Source organism: Ranitomeya imitator, chromosome 7 (genome assembly GCF_032444005.1).
Source record: "Ranitomeya imitator isolate aRanImi1 chromosome 7, aRanImi1.pri, whole genome shotgun sequence".
In the NCBI taxonomy this organism is placed as follows: Eukaryota; Metazoa; Chordata; class Amphibia; order Anura; family Dendrobatidae; genus Ranitomeya; species Ranitomeya imitator.
Window position 1 is genome coordinate 122,429,425 of NC_091288.1, and position 22,188 is coordinate 122,451,612.

The following is a 22,188-nucleotide window of genomic DNA, read 5'->3' on the forward strand; positions in this document are numbered from 1 at the left end:
TACAGTTTAATAAATTGTGGAATGTATATTTTCTTTTCTTATTAATTTTCAATTCCTCACATAGCAACATACGAGATGTAAGTAAAAGCTTTGCAAAAATACACTGATAGAGCTAATGGTATATTTTTTTTTTTTAATGCAAGCTTGTGTAGCTATTGGAGACTTCCTTTGGATTCGGTAAGTATTAAAAAGCGCACTAAGCCCACATGTCAAATAATATTTATGGGCAGCTGTTAAATTTTATTTATTCAGGATTTTACAAAAGGAATTTTAGCACCATCAAACAAGTTTACTGACTCTCTCCAATCTCTGAACAACAACAAAAGCATAGCACCTTTTAATATCGAACAAGAAATACAACTTATGTATACTATGTGCATCCCAGCATCTAGAGATGAGGTAGCTTATGCTAAGAAACTTTGAATCCTTTTGTACGTGACAATCCATGGGTAAAAATAAGAATTTGATCATATGCTGTACATAACAGTTCTCTACATACAATGTAATTCCCTGAACAGTAACTGACCCTTGATAGCAACGCAGTTTGTAGCACACTACTGACATTATTAAGACTTGAAAAAAAAACATATTGTCTTTATACCTTGTAAATAAATATTTTTAGAGGTTTGACTCTTTGCAGTACAACAAAGAACAAATACAAATTCTTAAAAATGATCTGCAAAGTAATAATCACTGAAAATTAAATCAAAATGGGAAAATCATCAAGCTTTGTAGCTACAGCATTTACTGCAAAGTATTAATACACCATTGCAGATAGTTATGGATACATTTCTGTGGCAGTCTGAAATCAATGTCATATTTCTCGGCCCTATGTAATCTGTATACATGTGCAGTAAATATAAGCACAAAGCTTTAAGCAGTAACCAAAGCCCAATATTGAAGAACTAGTGAACATAAATTAATTTATTTTAATACTGCTAAGTATTAGTAATGTTAATTTATGTCAGAATGTAAAGTTAATCACAGCAAATTTAGAAAGCTTGATGAATTAATCCCAAAATGTTGTAAAACAAAAGTCCATCATATTGGAAAAATGTCAATTCTATCAAACCTTTGCATCCTGCATAGAAAGGAAAACCCTGAATATTTTGCAGCTACATTTCTTAATTTGGCTAATTTATTTAATGGATATCAAACATAGTGAACACTATAACAACATTGATCCATTTATTATCTTTCTGCTCTTAAGCTGGCTTAAGAATGGAAAATAAATATTTTGAAGAAAGGCCAAGTAGTTTATAAAAGTGGAAAATAATTGACAACTGTATATGCAGTGCTGGTGCACAGCCAGCTAGAGTTTTCAAGAGTCTCAGGATAACTTCAGTCACTTTAAGTTCTTAGTTTGTTTGTTGGTGTAATTTATAAAAAGCAGACTGGCCCAATGTCAACTCCAAACTCTTGGTCTGCACCTCCAACGTCCACGGGAGCAATGTCAATAATGGGTAAACGTTTCACATTTTGGGTCTTGTACTCAAACACGGCTCTACCGATATTTCCACTGCGCTTCTGAAAAGAAAAACAGAGATGAATCTGTCTCCTAATAAAAAGGTAAGAAATATAGACAAAAAAAGGGCACCATTAGATTTCTAGGGGGCTTTACAGAACCCTGCAGCCCTACTGTGGCAATTAGTTTAATGGAAGATATACAAAGGTTTTTTTCAGGTTTCTTTATGAAAAAACAGAAAAAATGTTGCTCATAAATATGATGCATACGGTAAACAATGCTAAAATATTAAACAAACAGCACACAGCTATCAGATGCACACTATACACACAGAGTTTAACATTAGACATTCTTCACATTCACCCCTCACATATTGGACATATACAGAACACAGCGCTTACACAGTAGATGCATTTAGCGCACACACTACTCATATATCACACACATACAGTAATGCTCTCAGTGTGAAAAGCAAGATAATCTTGTAGTTATGATAAATTTTTTTCTTTTAACACATACAGTGCACAATGCTAACATATCATCAGACACATGCACCAACACACGGCTCACACATCATTAGGAACATGCAGCAACACACGGCTCACATATCAGACACATGCAGCAACACATGGCTCACATATCAGACACATGCAGCAACACACGGCTCACATATCATCAGACACATGCAGCAACACACAGCTCACATATCAGACACATGCAGCAACACATGGCTCACATATCAGACACATGCAGCAACACACGGCTCACATATCAGACACATGCAGCAACACATGGCTCACATATCAGACACATGCAGCAACACACGGCTCACACATCATCAGACACATGCAGCAACACACGGCTCACACATCATCAGACACATGCAGCAAAACACGGCTCACATATCAGACACATGCAGCAAAACACGGCTCACATATCAGACACATGCACCAACACACGGCTCACACATCATTAGGAACATGCAGCAACACACGGCTCACATATCATCAGACACATGCAGCAACACACGGCTCACATATCAGACACATGCAGCAACACACGGCTCACATATCATCAGACACATGCACCAACACACGGCTCACACATCATTAGGAACATGCAGCAACACACGGCTCACATATCATCAGACATATGCAGCAACACACGGCTCACATATCATCAGACACATGCAGCAACACACGGCTCACATATCATCAGACACATGCAGCAACACACGGCTCACATATCAGACACATGCAGCAACACACGGCTCACATATCATCAGACACATGCAGCAACACACGGCTCACATATCATCAGACACATGCAGCAACACACAGCTCACATATCAGACACATGCAGCAACACACAGCTCACATATCAGACACATGCAGCAACACACAGCTCACATATCAGACACATGCAGCAACACACGACTCACACATCATCAGACACATGCAGCAACACACAGCTCACATATCAGACACATGCAGCAACACACGGCTCACATATCAGACACATGCAGCAACACACAGCTCACATATCAGACACATGCAGCAACACACGGCTCACATATCAGACACATGCAGCAACACACGGCTCACATATCAGACACATGCAGCAACACACAGCTCACATATCAGACACATGCAGCAACACACGACTCACATATCATCAGACACATGCAGCAACACACAGCTCCCATATCAGACACATGCAGCAGCACACAGCTCCCATATCAGACACATGCAGCAACACACAGTTCACATATCATCAGACACATGCAGCAACACATAGCTTACATATCAGACACATTCAGCAACACACGGCTCACATATCAGACACATGCAGCAACACATAGCTCCCATATCAGACACATGCAGCAACACACAGCTCACATAACAGACACATGCAGCATCACATAGCTCACATATCAGACACATGCAGCAACACACGGCTCACATATCAGACACATGCAGCAACACACGGCTCACACATCATCAGACACATGCAGCAACACAGAGCTCCCATATCAGACACATGGAGCAACACACGGCTCACATATCAGACACATGCAGCAACACACAGCTCACATATCGGACACATGCAGCAACACACAGTTCACATATCATCAGACACATGCAGCAACACATAGCTCCCATATCAGACACATGCAGCAACACACGGCTCACATATCAGACACATGCAGCAACACACGGCTCACATATCAGACACATGCAGCAACACACAGCTCACATATCAGACACATGCAGCAACACACAGCTCACATATCAGACACATGCAGCAACACACGGCTCACATATCAGACACATGCAGCAACACACGGCTCACATATCAGACACATGCAGCAACACACGGCTCACATATCAGACACATGCAGCAACACATGGCTCACATATTAGACACATGCAGCAACACACAGCTCACATATCAGACACATGCAGCAACACACGGCTCACATATCAGACACAAGAAGCAACACACGGCTCACATATCAGACACATGCAGCAACACACAGCTCACATATAAGACACATGCAGGAACACATGGCTCACATATAAGACACATGCAGAAACTCACGGCTCACATATTAGACACAAGAAGCAACACACGGCTCACATATCAGACACATGCAGCAACACACGGCTCACATATAAGACACATGCAGGAACACATGGCTCACATATAAGACACATGCAGAAACTCACGGCTCACATATTAGACACAAGAAACACACACGGCTCATATAACAGACACATGCAGCAACACACAGCTCACATGTCAGACACATGCAGCAACACACGGCTCACATATCAGACACATGCAGCAACACACGGCTCACATATCAGACACATGCAGCAACACACAGCTCACATATCAGACACATGCAGCAACACACGACTCACACATCATCAGACACATGCAGCAACACACAGCTCACATATCAGACACATGCAGCAACACACGGCTCACATATCAGACACATGCAGCAACACACAGCTCACATATCAGACACATGCAGCAACACACGACTCACACATCATCAGACACATGCAGCAACACACAGCTCACATATCAGACACATGCAGCAACACACGGCTCACATCATCAGACACATGCAGCAACACAAGGCTCACATATCAGACACATGCAGCAACACACGGCTCACATATCGGACACATGCAGCAACACACGGCTCACATATCAGACACATGCAGCAACACAAGGCTCACATATCAGACACATGCAGCAACACATGGCTCACATATCAGACACATGCAGCAACACACAGTTCACATATCAGACACATGCAGCAACATACAGCTCACATATCAGACACATGCAGCAACACACGGCTCACATATCAGACACATGCAGCATCACACAGCTCACATATCAGACACATGCAGCAACACATGGCTCACATATCAGACACATGCAGCAACACACAGTTCACATATCAGACACATGCAGCAACATACAGCTCACATATCAGACACATGCAGTAACACACGGCTCACATATCAGACACATGCAGCATCACACAGCTCACATATCAGACACATGCAGCAACACACGGCTCACATATCAGACACATGCAGAAACACACAGCTCACATATCAAACACTTGCAAAAACACACGGCTCACATATCAGACACATGCAGCAACACATTGCTAACATATCAGACACATGCAGCAACACATAGCTCACATATCAGACACATGCAGCAACACACGGCTCACATATCAGACACATGCAGCAACACAAAGCTCACATAACAGACACATGCAGCAACACATTGCTAACATATCAGACACATGCAGCAACACACGGCTCACATATCAGACACATGCAGCAACACATAGCTCCCATATCAGACACATGCAGCAACACGGCTCACATATCAGACACATGCAGCAACACACAGCTCACATAACAGACACATGCAGCAACACATTGCTAACATATCAGACACATGCAGCAACACATAGCTCCCATATCACACACATGCAGCAACACACGGCTCACACATCATCAGACACATGCAGCAACACATAGCACCCATAGCAGACACATGCAGCAACACATGGCTCACACATCATCAGACACATGCAGCAAAACATAGCTCCCATATCAGACACATGCAGCAACACACGGCTCACATATCAGACACAAGAAGCAACACACGGCTCACATATCAGACACATGCAGCAACACACGGCTCACATATCAGACACAAGAAGCAACACACGGCTCACATATCAGACACATGCAGCAACACACAGCTCACATATCAGACACACGCAGCAACACACGGCTCACATATAAGACACATGCAGGAACACATGGCTCACATATAAGACACTTGCAGAAACTCACGGCTCACATATTAGACACAAGAAGCACACACGGCTCATATAACAGACACATGCAGCAACACATTGCTCACATATTAGACACATGCAGCAACACACAGCTCACATGTCAGACACATGCAGCAACACACGGCTCACATATCAGCCACATGCAGCAACACAAGGCACACATATCAGACACATGCAGCAACACACGGCTCACATATCGGACACATGCAGCAACACACGGCTCACATATCAGACACATGCAGCAACACACTGCTCACATATCAGACACATGCAGCAACACATAGCTCCCATATCAGACACATGCAGCAACACACAGCTCACATATCAGACACATGCAGCAACACACAGCTCACATATCAGACACATGCAGCAACACACGGCTCACATATCAGACACATGCAGCAACACATAGCTCCCATATCAGACACATGCAGAAAAACACGGCTCACATATCAGACACATGCAGCAACACAAAGCTCACATAACAGACACATGCAGCAACACATTGCTAACATATCAGACACATGCAGCAACACACGGCTCACATATCAGACACATGCAGCAACATACAGCTCACATATCAGACACATGCAGCAACACACGGCTCACATATCAGACACATGCAGCATCACACAGCTCACATATCAGACACATGCAGCAACACACGGCTCACATATCAGACACATGCAGAAACACACAGATCACATATCAAACACTTGCAACAACACACGGCTCACATATCAGACACATGCAGCAACACATTGCTAACATATCAGACACATGCAGCAACACATAGCTCACATATCAGACACATGCAGCAACACACGGCTCACATATCAGACACATGCAGCAACACAAAGCTCACATAACAGACACATGCAGCAACACATTGCTAACATATCAGACACATGCAGCAACACACGGCTCACATATCAGACACATGCAGCAACACATAGCTCCCATATCAGACACATGCAGCAACACGGCTCACATATCAGACACATGCAGCAACACACAGCTCACATAACAGACACATGCAGCAACACATTGCTAACATATCAGACACATGCAGCAACACATAGCTCCCATATCACACACATGCAGCAACACACGGCTCACACATCATCAGACACATGCAGCAACACATAGCACCCATAGCAGACACATGCAGCAACACATGGCTCACACATCATCAGACACATGCAGCAAAACATAGCTCCCATATCAGACACATGCAGCAACACACGGCTCACATATCAGACACAAGAAGCAACACACGGCTCTCATATCAGACACATGCAGCAACACAGAGCTCACATATCAGACACATGCAGCAACCCACGGCTCACATATAAGACACATGCAGCAACACACGGCTCACATATAAGACACATGCAGAAACACACGGCTCACATATTAGGCACAAGAAGCACACACGGCTCATATAACAGACACATGCAGCAACACATTGCTCACATATCAGACACATGCAGCAACACACAGCTCACATATCAGACACATGCAGCAACACACGGCTCACATATCAGACACATGCAGCAACACACGGCTCACACATCATCAGACACATGCAGCAACACAAGGCTCACATATCAGACACATGCAGCAACACACGGCTCACATATCGGACACATGCAGCAACACATTGCTCACATATCAGACACATGCAGCAACACACGGCTCACATATCAGACACATGCAGCAACACACGGCTCACATATCAGACACAGGCAGCAACACACAGCTCACATATCAGACACATGCAGCAACACACAGCTCACATATCAGACACATGCAGCAACACACAGCTCACATATCAGACACATGCAGCACACACGGCTCACATAAGAGACACATGCAGCAACACACGACTCCCATATCAGACACATGCAGCAACACACGGCTCACATATCAGACACATGCAGCAACACACGGCTCACATATCAGACACATGCAGCAACACACAGCTCACATAACAGACACATGCAGCAACACACGGCTCACATATCAGACACATGCAGCAACACACGGCTCTCATATCAGACACATGCAGCAACACGGCTCACATATCAGGCTCATGTAACAACACACTGCTCACATATCAGAGACATGGAGCATACACTGCTCACATGTCAGACACATGCAGCAACACACGACTCACATATCAGACACATACAGTACACATGTAAAGTCATAATATTAAGATCTTTTATATTTTACATAGACGTTGTTCTGTGAGGTTTTATACAGGTTTAATATAGTTTATGATACACAGTTTTGGAAATAAGTTTTTGATTCACTGCGATTTTACAAGTTTTCCCACCAACAAAGAATGGAGTGGTCTGTAATTTTTATCGTAGGCACACTTCAACTGTGGGAGACAGAATTTAAAAATAAAAACTAGAAAATCACATTGTATGATTTTAAAATAATTAAATTGCATTTTATTGCATGAAATAAGTATTTGATCACCTAATAACCAGAAAGGATTCTGGCTCACACAGACCTGTTAGTAGTTCTTTATGAAGCCCTCCATCTCTACACTCATTACCTGTATTAATTGCACCTGTTTAAACACGTTACCTATAAAAAGATAGCTGTCCACACACCCAATCACATTTCAACCTCTTCACCATTGCCAAGAACAAAGAGCTGTCTAAGGACACCAGTGACACAATTGTAGACCTGCACAAGGCTGGGATGGGATACAGTACAATAAGCAAGCAGCTTGACTAGAAGACAACAGCTGTTGGCATTAGGGTTGAGCGAAACGGATCGGACAAATTGAAAAATCGCTGACTTTCGGCAAAGTCGGGTTTCGTGAAACCCGACCCGATCCTAGTGTGGGATTGGCCATGAGGTTGGCGATCAGCGCGCCAAAGTCGCATTTCGTATGATGTTTTCAGCGCCATTTCTCATCCAATGAAGGAGGACGCAAAGTGCTGGCAGCATGATGACATAGGTCTCGGTCCCCACCATCTTAGAGAAGGGCATGACAGTGATTGGCTTGCTTTCTGCGGCGTCACAGGGGCTATAAAGGGGCGTGCACGCCGACCGCCATCTTACTTCTGCCAATCTTAACATAGGGAGAGGTTGCTGCAGCTGCATCAGAAGAAGGGATATAGTTAGGGAGGGAAGATTAACCCCGAAACTGCTTGTGCTGTAGCGATTTCCACTATCCATTACCACCTTTTCTTTGCAGGGATAGTGGAGTTTATATTTTTGTGCATCAGCGCTGTAGCTTATTAGGCTGCCTTATAAGGCTCTCTGATAGCTGCATTGCTGTTTGTACGCCGCTGTGCAAACCAACTGCTTTTTTAAAAGCAAAAATCCTGTTGCTCATTTCTGCACAGTTCTCTTGTTTATTTGTCCACACTTTTGTGTGCAGCAGTCCTATTTATTGCTGCCATACTTGTCCTGAGATCATTGTAGGGAGATTGAAATTGTACTACAGCCCTTGTATTTTTTTATATATCTTCCAGCCACGTTCTGCCACTTATGTAATACACTACGCCTGAGTTTTGTTGCAGTCTCCCCCCCAAAAAAGGGAGATTTAAATTGGCACTAAGTGGATCTACGTCACAGTTCTGTTAGTTTGTCGTACATCTTCCAGCCACATTCTGCCACTTACATTGTGGAGTGTAATACACTGGGCCTGAGTTTTGTTGCAGTCCCCCCCCCCCAAATAAGGGAGATTTAAATTGCCACTAAGTGGATCTACGTCACAGTTCTGTTAGTTTGTTATACATCTTCCAGCCACGTTCTGCCACTTACATTGTGTAGTGTAATACACTGGGCCTGAGTTTTGGTGCATGACCCTGGTATTGTCGACGGAGTAGTCCTTTAAAGTAAAACTCCTCCACCCCTCTATCCCCACCCGTGGCCTCCCCCGCTACCATTCCAGCCCCACAATAAAAACACAACCACCGTAATTCTTTTGGAATGATATAGGCCACAGTAGCCTTTTTATTAAACATATAACAATAAATACATTGTAAATAATAACATTTTAAAGGCTAGAAGGAGTCCTTGGAGCCCCAAGAATCTGGTGATTGACAACCCATACCGGCAACATACATAACACCAACTTTACTCCCAGCCGATCAAAACCCTGGCTCGGGAGCACCAAAAACCCAAACGAGGGTTCACTGTTCACGGTAAAAAATCCCAGGAGATCCGGCCACCCCTGCCGGAACTCCCCAACCACCATTCACCAGATTCAAAAGATACCAACACTAAAACAGAGGAGCCATATGCCAAGATGGATCCCCCAAACCCAATTTTTACCAACTCCCAGGACTCCCCCCAGCCGCCAAGGCCACAATGACCCGAAAGAAAAAAAAAAATTACCTCGCCATAAAATGAACAAATCTAAAAACGACCCCCTTTACAAAAAAAAAAAAACAGCAATAAGGGCGGGAGGGCGGGAGGGCGGGACTGCTCGGGTCCACAAAAGAGCGGGAAGTGACCGTTACCTCCCAAAATCCCACAAACCCCCGGGCCTGAAACTCCCTCCCCCCTCATTAACCTATTTCCTACCCCTCTCCCCCCCATTGTCATGCAGGCCTCCGCCTACGCCGTGGGGGGAGGGGTACGGCTTGCTCCGGCCTTTTCTTGACCCTGGTATTGTCGACGGAGTAGTCCTTTAAAGTAAAACTCCTCCACCCCTCTATCCCCACCCGTGGCCTCCCCCGCTACCATTCCAGCCCCACAATAAAAACACAACCACCGTAATTCTTTTGGAATGATATAGGCCACAGTAGCCTTTTTATTAAACATATAACAATAAATACATTGTAAATAATAACATTTTAAAGGCTAGAAGGAGTCCTTGGAGCCCCAAGAATCTGGTGATTGACAACCCATACCGCGAACATACATAACACCAACTTTACTCCCAGCTGATCAAAACCCTGGCTCGGGAGCACCAAAAACCCAAACGAGGGTTCACTGTTCACGGTAAAAAATCCCAGGAGATCCGGCCACCCCTGCCGGAACTCCCCAACCACCATTCACCAGATTCAAAAGATACCAACACTAAAACAGAGGAGCCATATGCCAAGATGGATCCCCCAAAACCCAATTTTTACCAACTCCCAGGACTCCCCCCAGCCGCCACAACGAAAGGCCCTTTGAAACCTCAAAGGCCCGAGACCCCACCACTCCGAAAAAATATGGCCCGTTCAATGCCCTCCTGAATAGCAAGGGCCCAAAAGTCCATTCCAACCGCGTTCAAATGTACCCCATCCGCCAACCAAAAAACCCCCTCCCCTTTTTCAAGTTCAAAATGCCGCACTGCCACGCCACCGTTCCTAGCCACGAACCCGGATACCGCCCGATTGACCTTTATCCGAGCTTTGTTCAACTTGTCCAACGACCTCATGTTCCTCCACCTTTTCCGCGGCACAATTTCTGACCAAACAATGGTCAAGCCGGGGTTCATGACCCACAAACGAAGGCAATCCTGCTTAATGTCCTTTATCAAATCCTGAAAGGGTCGGGCCCCCAAATCATTCCCCCCGACGTGCAAAACTAGAATGTCAGGAACCCTGTCAAGCCTGACGCCATCATTAATTTCCTTTAACACTCTATGCCAAACCAACCCCCTAACACCCAACCAACGAATTACCGCCACCTCGCGATCAAAGCCCAATTGCCGCCCTTCGTTCCGCACGTCAGCACGCTGCGCTCCCCAATAGACATACGAATGGCCGAAGATCCATATCAACAAAGGCGAGGAACCTGAAAAAACACAAAACAGAACTCAAATCAACATCCAAAAACCACCGGCCAATCCGCCCCACCTATACAAGCGCACCTTGATTCACGGGCGCACATAACCCCGATATCTATCAGAACGCCACCTGCCAATGCGCTGAATTGCCGGAACCCCAAGTCCCCCTAACGCTGCTTCCGTTGCTGCCCCAATCCTGAAAGAGTGAGGAGCAAAACTGCCCCCATCCAAACCCAGCAACCCGATCGCCTTCCTAAAAACCACCGTAAACTAATACCGAGACAGCAATGAACCATCAACATGACATAATAACGACCGCTCGCGACTGGGCCGCAAATCCCAAAATTTTGACAAACAGGTAACCGGGCACATAACCGACCCCGGCACCGCACCTAACACGATCCTACTACCCCTACCTTCCTGATCAGACTTAGACCGCCGCAACCACAGCTCAACCCTTCCTACCGATATAAACACATCGCGAGCCAACAAACCTCCCACAACGTTCTTACTAGGTGAAACCAACTCGCCAACACGCAATGCCCCAAAAAAGGCCAAAGAAAAGGCCAGCCGAAATAAACACACTTCAAACCCCGACACGCAGACTGAAGGCAAAACCCCACCCAATCTTTCCAACAAGCAGAAAGACACGGGCCGTCTGGCATCCAAACGCCGCGGCCTCCGCCGAAAACCCTTTACAGCCTGCTTTACCAGAAAAAACTTAGTTAAATCCGATTGTCCACGTAACTTAAAACCGAATGCCAAAGCTGACATGACACGTGAAACCTTAGCAGGAGACCAACCCGCTGCAGCTCCGCGACTCATCCAAGACAACAACACTCCCACTTGCTCCTGCTCACTCGGCCCACACCCAACAACCCCCAACAATTCCACCCACTCCAGCCAAGTAGCCTGGTAAGCCTCCCATGTTCTGGGAGCCAACGACGATTTGATCAGTGCCTCCGCGTCTCGGACACCACAAGCCAAAGTTCTGCAGGGCATTCCAACCCAACGACCTCCGCATCCGGCGCCAGCGACCGAAAACGACCGAACTGTGAACGAGAGAGAGAATCTGCTATGGAATTGTGGGCACCAGGAACATGTGACGCAGTGACATGCGCGTTCAATTTTAAACACACCAAAACCAGCTGTCTCAACACCCGCACAACAGGGGACGACGAAGCCGACAGATTGTTATCGCACAAACCACCCCCATGTTATCACAGTAAAAACGAACACGCCTGTTCTGAAAAACCTGCTGCCACAAATGCACCGCCACCAAAATAGGAAAAATTTCCAGAAGCGTGATATTCCGAACTAAGCCAGAAGAAATCCACGATGGCGGCCACGATGCAGCGCACCATTGCCCCTGAAAATACGCACCGAAGCCTGACCCCCCGGCAGCGTCCGTAAACAAATCCAACGACTCGTTATCAACCACTCCCTCCTGTAACAATGACCGGCCATTATAGTTCTGCAAAAAACTACTCCACACCGTCAAATCCTCCTTATGCTCAGCTGACAACCGCACAAAATGATGAGGAGCACGAACTCCTGCTGTAGCCATGGCCAACCGCCTGGAAAAAACTCTGCCCATAGGCATAACTCGACAAGTGAAATTAAGCTTACCAAGGAGCGATTGTAAATCCCTTAAAGACAACTTCCGCAAACGACAAGCCCGCAACACCTCCTCGCGCAAACTCACAATTTTTTCCATGGGCAACCTGAACTCCCACTGCACAGTATTAATTACGATACCAAGGAAGGATAAACACGTGCTCGGGCCCTCCGTTTTACCCGGAGCCAACGGAACTCCAAAGCGACCCGCCACCAACTCAATAGCTCTCAAAATCATCCTACAACGGTCAGACCCGGCCGGGCCGACACACAAGAAGTCATCCAAATAATGAATGACAGACTCGCAACCTGACACATCACGCACCACCCACTCCAAAAATGAGCTAAACGCCTCAAACAACGCGCAATACAGTGAACACCCCATGGGCAAACACCTATCAACAAAGAAACGATCCTCCCAATAACAACCCAGCAACCGAACGCTGTCTGGGTGAACCGGCAACAAACGGAAGGCGGACTCAATATCTGTCTTAGCTAGCAGAGCCCCTTTACCGGATTTTTGAACCCATTCCACCGCCATGTCAAACGACGCGTACACCACCGAACAAAGCCCAGGATCAATCCCGTCATTAACCGACATACCTCTGGGATAAGACAGATGCTGAATCAAACGAAATTTTCCTTCCTCTTTCTTAGGCACCACCCCCAACGGGGAAACCACCAAATCCGCAAAAGGCGGCAACTCAAACGGGCCCGCCATGCGACCCAACGCGACCTCCTTCCGCAACTTTTCAGAAACCACTTCGGCGTGTAACAAAGCCGACCGCAAATTCTTCCTCACACACGGAACCTCGAAGGAAGGAGCCGGGATTACGAAACCTGACTGAAAACCTGACAACAATAACTCCGCCTTCTCCTTATCTGGGTATCTATCTAGATAAGGGACCATCCTTTCCCACCTCACCGGTGTCTCCCCCATGGGAATTACCGCTTCCTGACTTTCCTTTCCCCTTTTTAAAGCATTTTGCGGCCCCATGTGTAGAGCCGCTGCAGTGGGAACACAAGTGTTTAAACTTGCAGTTACCTCCGAATCTACACTGACCTTCGTTAAACTGCCAACAGACCCCCAACTTCTGACCCCCTCCCTGACTGCCGGAACTAGAGGACCCTGCCGAACTGGACTGAAAACCCTGGCCGGAACCGCCGGCCCCCCCCATGAAAGGGATTGCCGAACTTGTATTGCGCCATCACACGCAACCATAGCCCGATATCCTTTTGATCCCAGCGAATTGCTGGCCGAACCGCTTTCCTCTGTCTAAACTGCTCATCATACCTGAGCCACGCCTGACCACCGTAAACCCTATGAGCCTCACTAATCGAATCCAGATAACAGAACAGACCCGAGCAATTCTCGGGCGCCTTTTCACCAATCACACTAGCCAGAATCGCAAAGGCCTGCAACCAGTTACCAAAAGTCTGAGGAATCAAGCGCCACCGCCGCTTTTCCTCATCTTCCTTCTTGCTCTCCTCCTTTTTCTTCTTATCCAGATTAAATTTTTCTAACGGAAGTAACGAAAAAATCTCGACGTACTCATCCTTCGCAATCTTTTCTCTAACTTCCTTTTTTAGATGCGCCCCCAGAGGGCCCTCAAAACAAACATAAACTTCGCCATGGGCCCTATCATCTAAGTGCACCCTACACTCCTTCTCCGTCTGCACTGAAACCGATACTGGTGCCGGCGCCGCCATCGGCGACCCAACAGCCCCGAAAACCCCCACCTGTGGGCTCAACCAAGCCCCCAAATGTCTCTGCGCGGACATCCCCTGCTCCAATCCAGATAACAAACCCTGCACGCTACTCAAAAGCTCCTGCACCCCCGCTGCACCCGCGTCACCCGCCACCCTGTCCACACCACTAGCCCCCTGACTTCCTACTAAAGCGGGCGACGCCAAGCTAGGTGTACGAAGACCAGACATAGATGAATACTCACCGGGCTGCAAGGGATCTGTGGTCCCCCCAGCCGAAGTGCTGGCATCCAGACGTCCACGGCTCGCCGTATTCACAAAAGATCCACCCGAATCCCGATGATGAGGAAGGCCCAGGAGGTCCACCTGCATATCCAGTCCAGATACAGGCCCGGTGTGCAAGGGGTCCAGGTGCTGGCTTCCCGGGGAGAACGGTGCCTGCGTGGATGAGCTGGCAGCGCACCGACTCAGATCCGGCCCAGAGCCGACCGCTGCTATCATGCAGCCATCCTGACGACCTGCCACAGGAACGGGCCCTGCCGCTGACGATTGAGCCGGCCCGGACACATCCAGCCTCGGGTCGCCCGCGCCACCGTCACTCGCCACCCCCGCCGGACTTGAAGACACAGCCGAGGCAGGCCGCGCGGCAGGAGGCTCACCGCTGCGGCCTCCCGCTCCAACAGGCCCCAGGCGCTGCCCGGCGCGCCGAGGCCCCGCCCCCGCCGCACTGCGGGAAGTAGGCCTACTCGCCGCCGCTGAGCCCCGACCAGCAGATGGATTCCTCCAAGGCCGGGGCCGCGTCGCCGCTGATCTTACCGGCACCCGGCCTGGAGGGTCCCGGGAGGGGCTCCGGCGCCTTCGGGGGGCTCGAGGTCCGGAATCCGGGGAAAGGCGCTCGGGGGGCCGCGTCCTCCGAGAACGCCGCTCCAGCGGCGCCGCTGCGCCGGATCCAACATCAGCGCCGGACGGACCCGCACCGTCAGCCATGATGCGGGCCACCTGCGCCTGAAGCCACCCAGGAGGATGGGACGCTGCCGCCGTCCTGAGGCCTTCTAGAATCGCGTCAACGCCAGCCATCCTGAGGTATGACTGCTCGGGTCCACAAAAGAGCGGGAAGTGACCGTTACCTCCCAAAATCCCACAAACCCCCGGGCCTGAAACTCCCTCCCCCCTCATTAACCTATTTCCTACCCCTCTCCCCCCATTGTCATGCAGGCCTCCGCCTACGCCGTGGGGGGAGGGGTACGGCTTGCTCCGGCCTTTTCTGTCTCCCCCCAAAGAAAGGGAGATTGAAATTGGCACTAAGTGGATCTACGTCACAGTTCTGTTAGTTTGTTGTACATCTTCCAGCCACGTTCTGCCACTTACATTGTGTAGTGTAATACACTACGCCTGAGTTTTGGTGCAGTCTCCCCCCCAAAAAAATGGAGATTTAAATTGGCACTAAATGGATCTACATCACAGTTCTGTTAGTTTGTCGTACATCTTCCAGCCACATTCTGCCACTTACATTGTGTAGTGTAATACAATGGGCCTGAGTTTTGGTGCAGTCTCCCCCACAAAAAAGGGAGATTTAAATTGGCACTAAGTGGATCTATGTCACAGTTCTGTTAGTTTGAGGTACATCTTCCAGCCACGTTCTGCCACTTACATTGTGTAGTGTAATACACTATGCCAGAGTTTTGTTGCAGTCTCCCCCAAAAAAAAGGGAGATTTAAATTATCCACAAGTTTATATACACTTTCTACCTTGTTTCACAGTACCATATAACGGTTGTTATTTTGGTTAGATGTTTACAAAAATGAGGAAGTCTGGTGGAAGACGCCGTGGCCGGTCATTGCCAGCTGATACTGATGGTAGTGGTGGTGGAGCATCTGGTGGTAGTGGGAAAAGAAAAATAGCACCAAAGGCTCGAGGTGTTGAGCCAGCATCATCGTCTGGCTACACAAGGCCTCTAAGGCTCCCTTATCTGGGAGTAGGAAAACAGCTTTTAAAGCCGGAGCAGCAGGAAAAAGTTTTCGCTTTCCTTGCTGACTCAGCCTCTAGCTCTTTCGCCTTCTCTTCAGAAGGTTCGAAATCTAAAAGCAGCGAGTCGTCAGTGGATGCTCCCAGTCAGGAACAAGTCGCTTCCTTGTGTCCTTCACCCAAACCAAAAGTGAAGGATGCGGCAGGCGACACTACAGTTTACTCCATGGAGCTCTTTACACATATTGTGCCTGGGTTAGAGAGGGAAATTGTTAAAAGCCCATTTCAAGATGAATCGGACATGGAGTGCACAGATGCACAGCCACAGCTAGAATATTATGCTGTTCCATTGACTCAGATCACTACATTGTCCTCGCAGTGTACTGAGCCAGAATCTGACCCTGATGAGACTATGGTGCCCCGTCACGATTGCTATAGCACCTTACACGGTGACACAGAAGAAGGTGCACATGACATTGAAGAGGAGGTGATAGATGACCCAGTTGTTGACCCAGATTGGCAGCCATTGGGGGAAGAGGGTGCCACTGCCAGTAGCTCAGAAGCGGAGGAGGATGATCCACAGCAGCCATCTACATCGCAACAGCTTTCATCTGGCAGGCCCGTATCTGGCAAAAAATGTTTGTCAAAACCAAAAACAGTTTTAGGACAGCGTGGCCATCCGGTGAAAATAGCACAGTGTGCAATGCCTGAAAAGGTAATCCATAGTAGGAAGAGTGCAGTGTGGGAATTTATTAACCAAGATCAGAATGATCAGTGCAAAGTTATCTGTAAGAAGTGCTCAAATACCTTTAGCAGAGGGAAGAATCTCCTAAATTTAAATAAAACGTGCATGCGTAGACATTTAACCAGCATGCACTTGCAAGCCTGGACTAACTACCAAACGTCTAGTACCGTTGGTGCACTTGCTCAGAATGAAGGTAGTCAGCAACGCTACATTGCTACACTCACAGTAAGCCCACCAGTTAGGACACCACCAGCAGCAAATGTGGAGGTATCGTCGCAAGGCCAAAGCAGTCAGGGAATCACAAGGTTCTTGGTAGGAAACACTGTAGGTAGGCCAACATCAAGAATTCCATCACCAACCCTCTCTCAATCTGCCATGTCCACCACCACCCCCGCTAGTTCCACCATATACCTCCACATTTGCTGCTTAAGTAGTTCCACCATATGCAGCTCTCCAGTCCAGCTCACCCTACAAGAGACTCTAGGAAAAGAAAGTACTCATCCTGTCATCCGCATACACAGGGTTTGAACGCCCACATTGCTAGACTAATCTCGTTAGAGATGATGCCCTACCGGTTGGTTGAAAGCCAAGCTTTCAAAGCCTTGATGGCCTGTGCAGTACCACGCTATGACCTACCAAGTCGACACTTCTTTGTGAGAAAAGCCATCCCAGCCCTCCACCAGCATGTCAAAGACCGCATTGTCCATGCACTGAGGCAGTCAGTAGAAAGGTGCACCTCACAACAGATGCATGGACCAGTAGGCATGGCCAGGGACATTACGTGTCCATCACGGCACACTGGGTTAATGTGGTGGGTGCAGGGTCCACAGGGGACAGCCATAGTGGGACAGTTCTGCCTAGCCCACGGTCTAGGAAACAGTTTGCTGTAGGCGTTCGCCACCCCTTCTCCTCCTCCTCCAGAAGTGAAAGCTTATCCACAGAGCGCACTCGCATGACCACTCCATCCGCAGTAGCCAGTGTTACACAAGAGGTGTCCCATTATGGAAGAGCTAGTGGTAAGCGTCAGCAGGCTGTGCTACAAATGAAGTGTTTGGGTGACAACAGACACACCGCGGAAGTACTGGCAGAGTACTTGCAGCAAGAAACTCAGTCATGGCTGGGCAGTGTACATCTTGAGACAGGCAAGGTAGTCAGAGATAACGGAAGGAATTTTATGGCTGCCATAGCCCTTTCAGAACTGAAACACATACCTTGCCTGGCTCACACCTTGAACCTGGTGGTGCAGTGCTTCCTGAAAAATTATCCGGAGTTACCAGCCCTGCTCCTGAAGGTGCGAAGACTTTGCTCCCACATCCGCCGGTCGCCTGTACACTCCAGCCATATGTTGAACACCCAGCGATCGCTGAATCTTTCCCAGCACCGCCTAATAATCGATGTTGCAACAAGGTGGAACTCCACACTGCACATGGTTCAGAGGCTGTGTGAACAGAGGCGTGCTGTCATTTATTTGTGGGAGGATACACATACATGGGCAGGTAGTTGGATGGCAGACATGGAGTTGTCTGGTGTGCAGTGGTCGAAGCTCCAAGACCTCTATCAAGTCCTTCAGTGTTTTGAGGAATGCACATGGCTGGTAAGTGCAGACGACGCCATCATAAGCATGAGCATCCACTAATGCGTCTGCTGATGCAAAGTTTGACGAACATCAAGGAGCAGGCGTCTGCAGCCGAGGAGGAGGGAAGCCTTGATGACAGTCAGCCATTGTCTGCTCAGGGAACTCTCCTGGACGAGGTGGGGGATGAAGAGGAGGAGGAGGATGATGGGGATCAATATTTATGGGAGGAGGATGGGGGCAATAGAAACTGGTGGCGCTGCAAGGTCAGGTGCAGGATTTTTGCGGGCAACAAGTGATGTTGATTTGCAAGAAAGTGCTCCTCAACCCAGCACAAGCAGTGATTGACACCTGGAACATTGGCCCACATGGCAGAGCATGCCTTGCGTATCCTAAAAAGGGACCCCCGCATTATCAAAATGATGACCGATGATGATTACTGGTTGGCCTGCCTCCTGGATCCACGTTACAAAGGAAAATTGCAAAATATCATGCCACATGAGAACCCTGAGCAAATATGGGCTACCAAACAAGCAACTCTTGTAGACCGTTTGGTTCAGGCATTCCCAGCCCACAGCAGCGGTGATGGTTCTCACACGAGCTCTAGGGGGCAACATGGCAGAGGTTTTAGAGGTGCACAAATCCGAAGTGGCATTGGACAGAGGGGTTTTATGTCCAGGTTGTGGAGTGATTTCGTAATGACCGCAGACAGGACAGGTACTGCTGCATCGATTCAAAGTGACAGGAGACAGCATTTGTCCAGTATGGTTACCAACTATTTTTCCTCCCTTATCGATGTTCTCCCTCACAGGTCATTCCCCTTTGATTACTGGGCATCTAAAATAGACACCTGGTCTGAATTGGCAGAATATGCATTACAGGAGCTCGCTTGCCCAGCTGCTAGTGTGCTATCAGAAAGAGTCTTCAGTGCTGCTGGTTCAATACTGACCGAAAAAAGGACACATCTGGTTACCAGAAATGTTGATGATCCAACCTTCATTAAAATGAACCAGTCATGGATTTCAAATTATTTTGCCCCACCTTCCCCTGCTGACACGTAGCTTGCCTGAAAAATGTCTTGCTTTTGGCCTCCTCTTACTGACTGCTCTAATTCCTCCATTTGCAGCTGCTGAATGTCCACCATAGGCCATTTTTATACGCCCCCAAATGGGCTGACTCCCCCCACAGAGCCACTTAGTCACTTGGTCACCACTTAGTGCAAGCACCCTAGCGAGTGCCGTATGCCTGGACAGGTGGGTGTGCCCACTCTTGTGCGACGGCACTGGCAAAGGGTCCCTCATAGTACAATGAAGTGTCTCTGATGGTGGTGGTGCACAACCAACGTCAGACACACCGTCGTAATATGAGGGGCCCTGTGCCAGTACCACTGCCCACGAGAGAGTTTTCCCCCCCAGCTCAAACAGTGCTCTACCACTTGCAAAACTTACCTCTCCCTGCTCCACCACTGTGTAGTCTGTGCTGTTAAATCCTTCAATGGCACTGCCAATACACATTTGTTGAAATGATAGATGATAGTAAAAATATACATGGGCCCTGGCCTCCATTTAGAACAGTTAATACTTTGCGCCAACTACCACTGTCTGCTACTCAGCAGAGGAGCCCACCCCTGTACCTAGCTATGCCACCAGCTTATTTATGAACATTTTTTTGGCTGACATTTAGCCCACTTTATTATTTTGGCCTACTAACTGTGTCAGCCACTTATTACAATTGTCCTCCACTGAACAAAGCAATGCCACCTGTGTACTCCTGTTACCAATTTTGAACTGCAATTAGCCTACTTTTTATTCTAGACCTACTAAGTCTGTTTGGGCCTCTCATTACAGTTCTCCTTCTCGGCTGGAGAAAGCTATGCCGCCTGTGTACTCCTCTTACCAATTTTAAACTGCATTTAGCCTCCTTACTTACTTGGGCCTAGTAACTGTGTGAACCTCTCATTACAGTTGTCCTCCGCTGAACAAAGCTATGCCGCTTGTGTACTCCTCTTACCAATTTTGAACTGCATTTAGCCTACTTTTTTATTTTAGGCCTACTAAGTCTGTGTGAGCCTCTCATTACATTTGTCCTCCTCCGCTGAACAAAGCTATGTCGCCTGTGTACTCCTCTTACCAATTTTGAACTGCATTTAGCCTACTTACTTACTTGGGCCTAGTAACTGTGTGAGCCTCTCATTACAGTTGTCCTCCTCCACTGAACAAAGCTATGCTGCCTGTGTTCTCCTCTTACCAATTTTGAACTGCATTTAGCCCACTTACTTGGGCCTAGTAACTGTGTGAGCCTCTCATTAAAGTTGTCCTCCTCCGCTGAACAAAGCTATGCTGCCTGTGTTCTCCTCTTACCAATTTTGAACTGCATTTAGCCTACTTACTTACTTGGGCCTAGTAACTGTGTCAGCCTCTCATTAAAGTTAACCTCCTCCACTGAACAAAGCTATGCCGCCTGTGTACTCCTCTTACCAATTTTGAACTGCATTTAGCCTACTTTTTTATTTTAGGCCTACTAAGTCTGTGTGAGCCTCTCATTACAGTTGTCCTCCGCTGAACAAAGCAATGCCGCCTGTTTAGTCCTGTTACCAATTTTGAACTGTTTTTAGCCTACTTTTTCATTTTGGGCCTATATCTGTGTCTCCTCCTCATCCTGCCCATTGCCCAGCCACTGCTAGATGAGTCTGCTGGTACATTGACCTAGACCACTACATTCCTCTTGCAATCTTCACAGCCAGAATCTGACCCTGCTGAAAGTCAGGTTCCCCTTCCCGCATACTATACCACCTTACACGGGGACAAAGAGGAAGGTGCAGATGAAAGTGCAGGTTCCTTCATCAGGTGGGGGGGCATACTCGTTGGCACTGGCACAGGGCCCCTCATAGTACACAAAAGTGTCTCTGGCAGTGGGAGGCGCCGCCCGCCGTCAAACACACCGCCGTACTATGAGG

The 22,188-nt window shown here is 47.7% G+C and overlaps 1 protein-coding gene across 1 annotated transcript in view; it reads right to left on the minus strand.

Moving 5' to 3' along the window:
- Positions 1-228: 228 nt before the first annotated feature.
- The window catches only part of COL5A2 (collagen type V alpha 2 chain), a 525,281-nt gene continuing 503,321 nt past the window's right edge, over positions 229-22,188 (minus strand). The window contains exon 54 of the mRNA XM_069733787.1: positions 229-1,527. Within this exon, the coding sequence (XP_069589888.1) occupies positions 1,381-1,527 (147 nt within the window). The 3' untranslated portion in view covers positions 229-1,380. The remainder of the gene's footprint in view (positions 1,528-22,188) is intronic.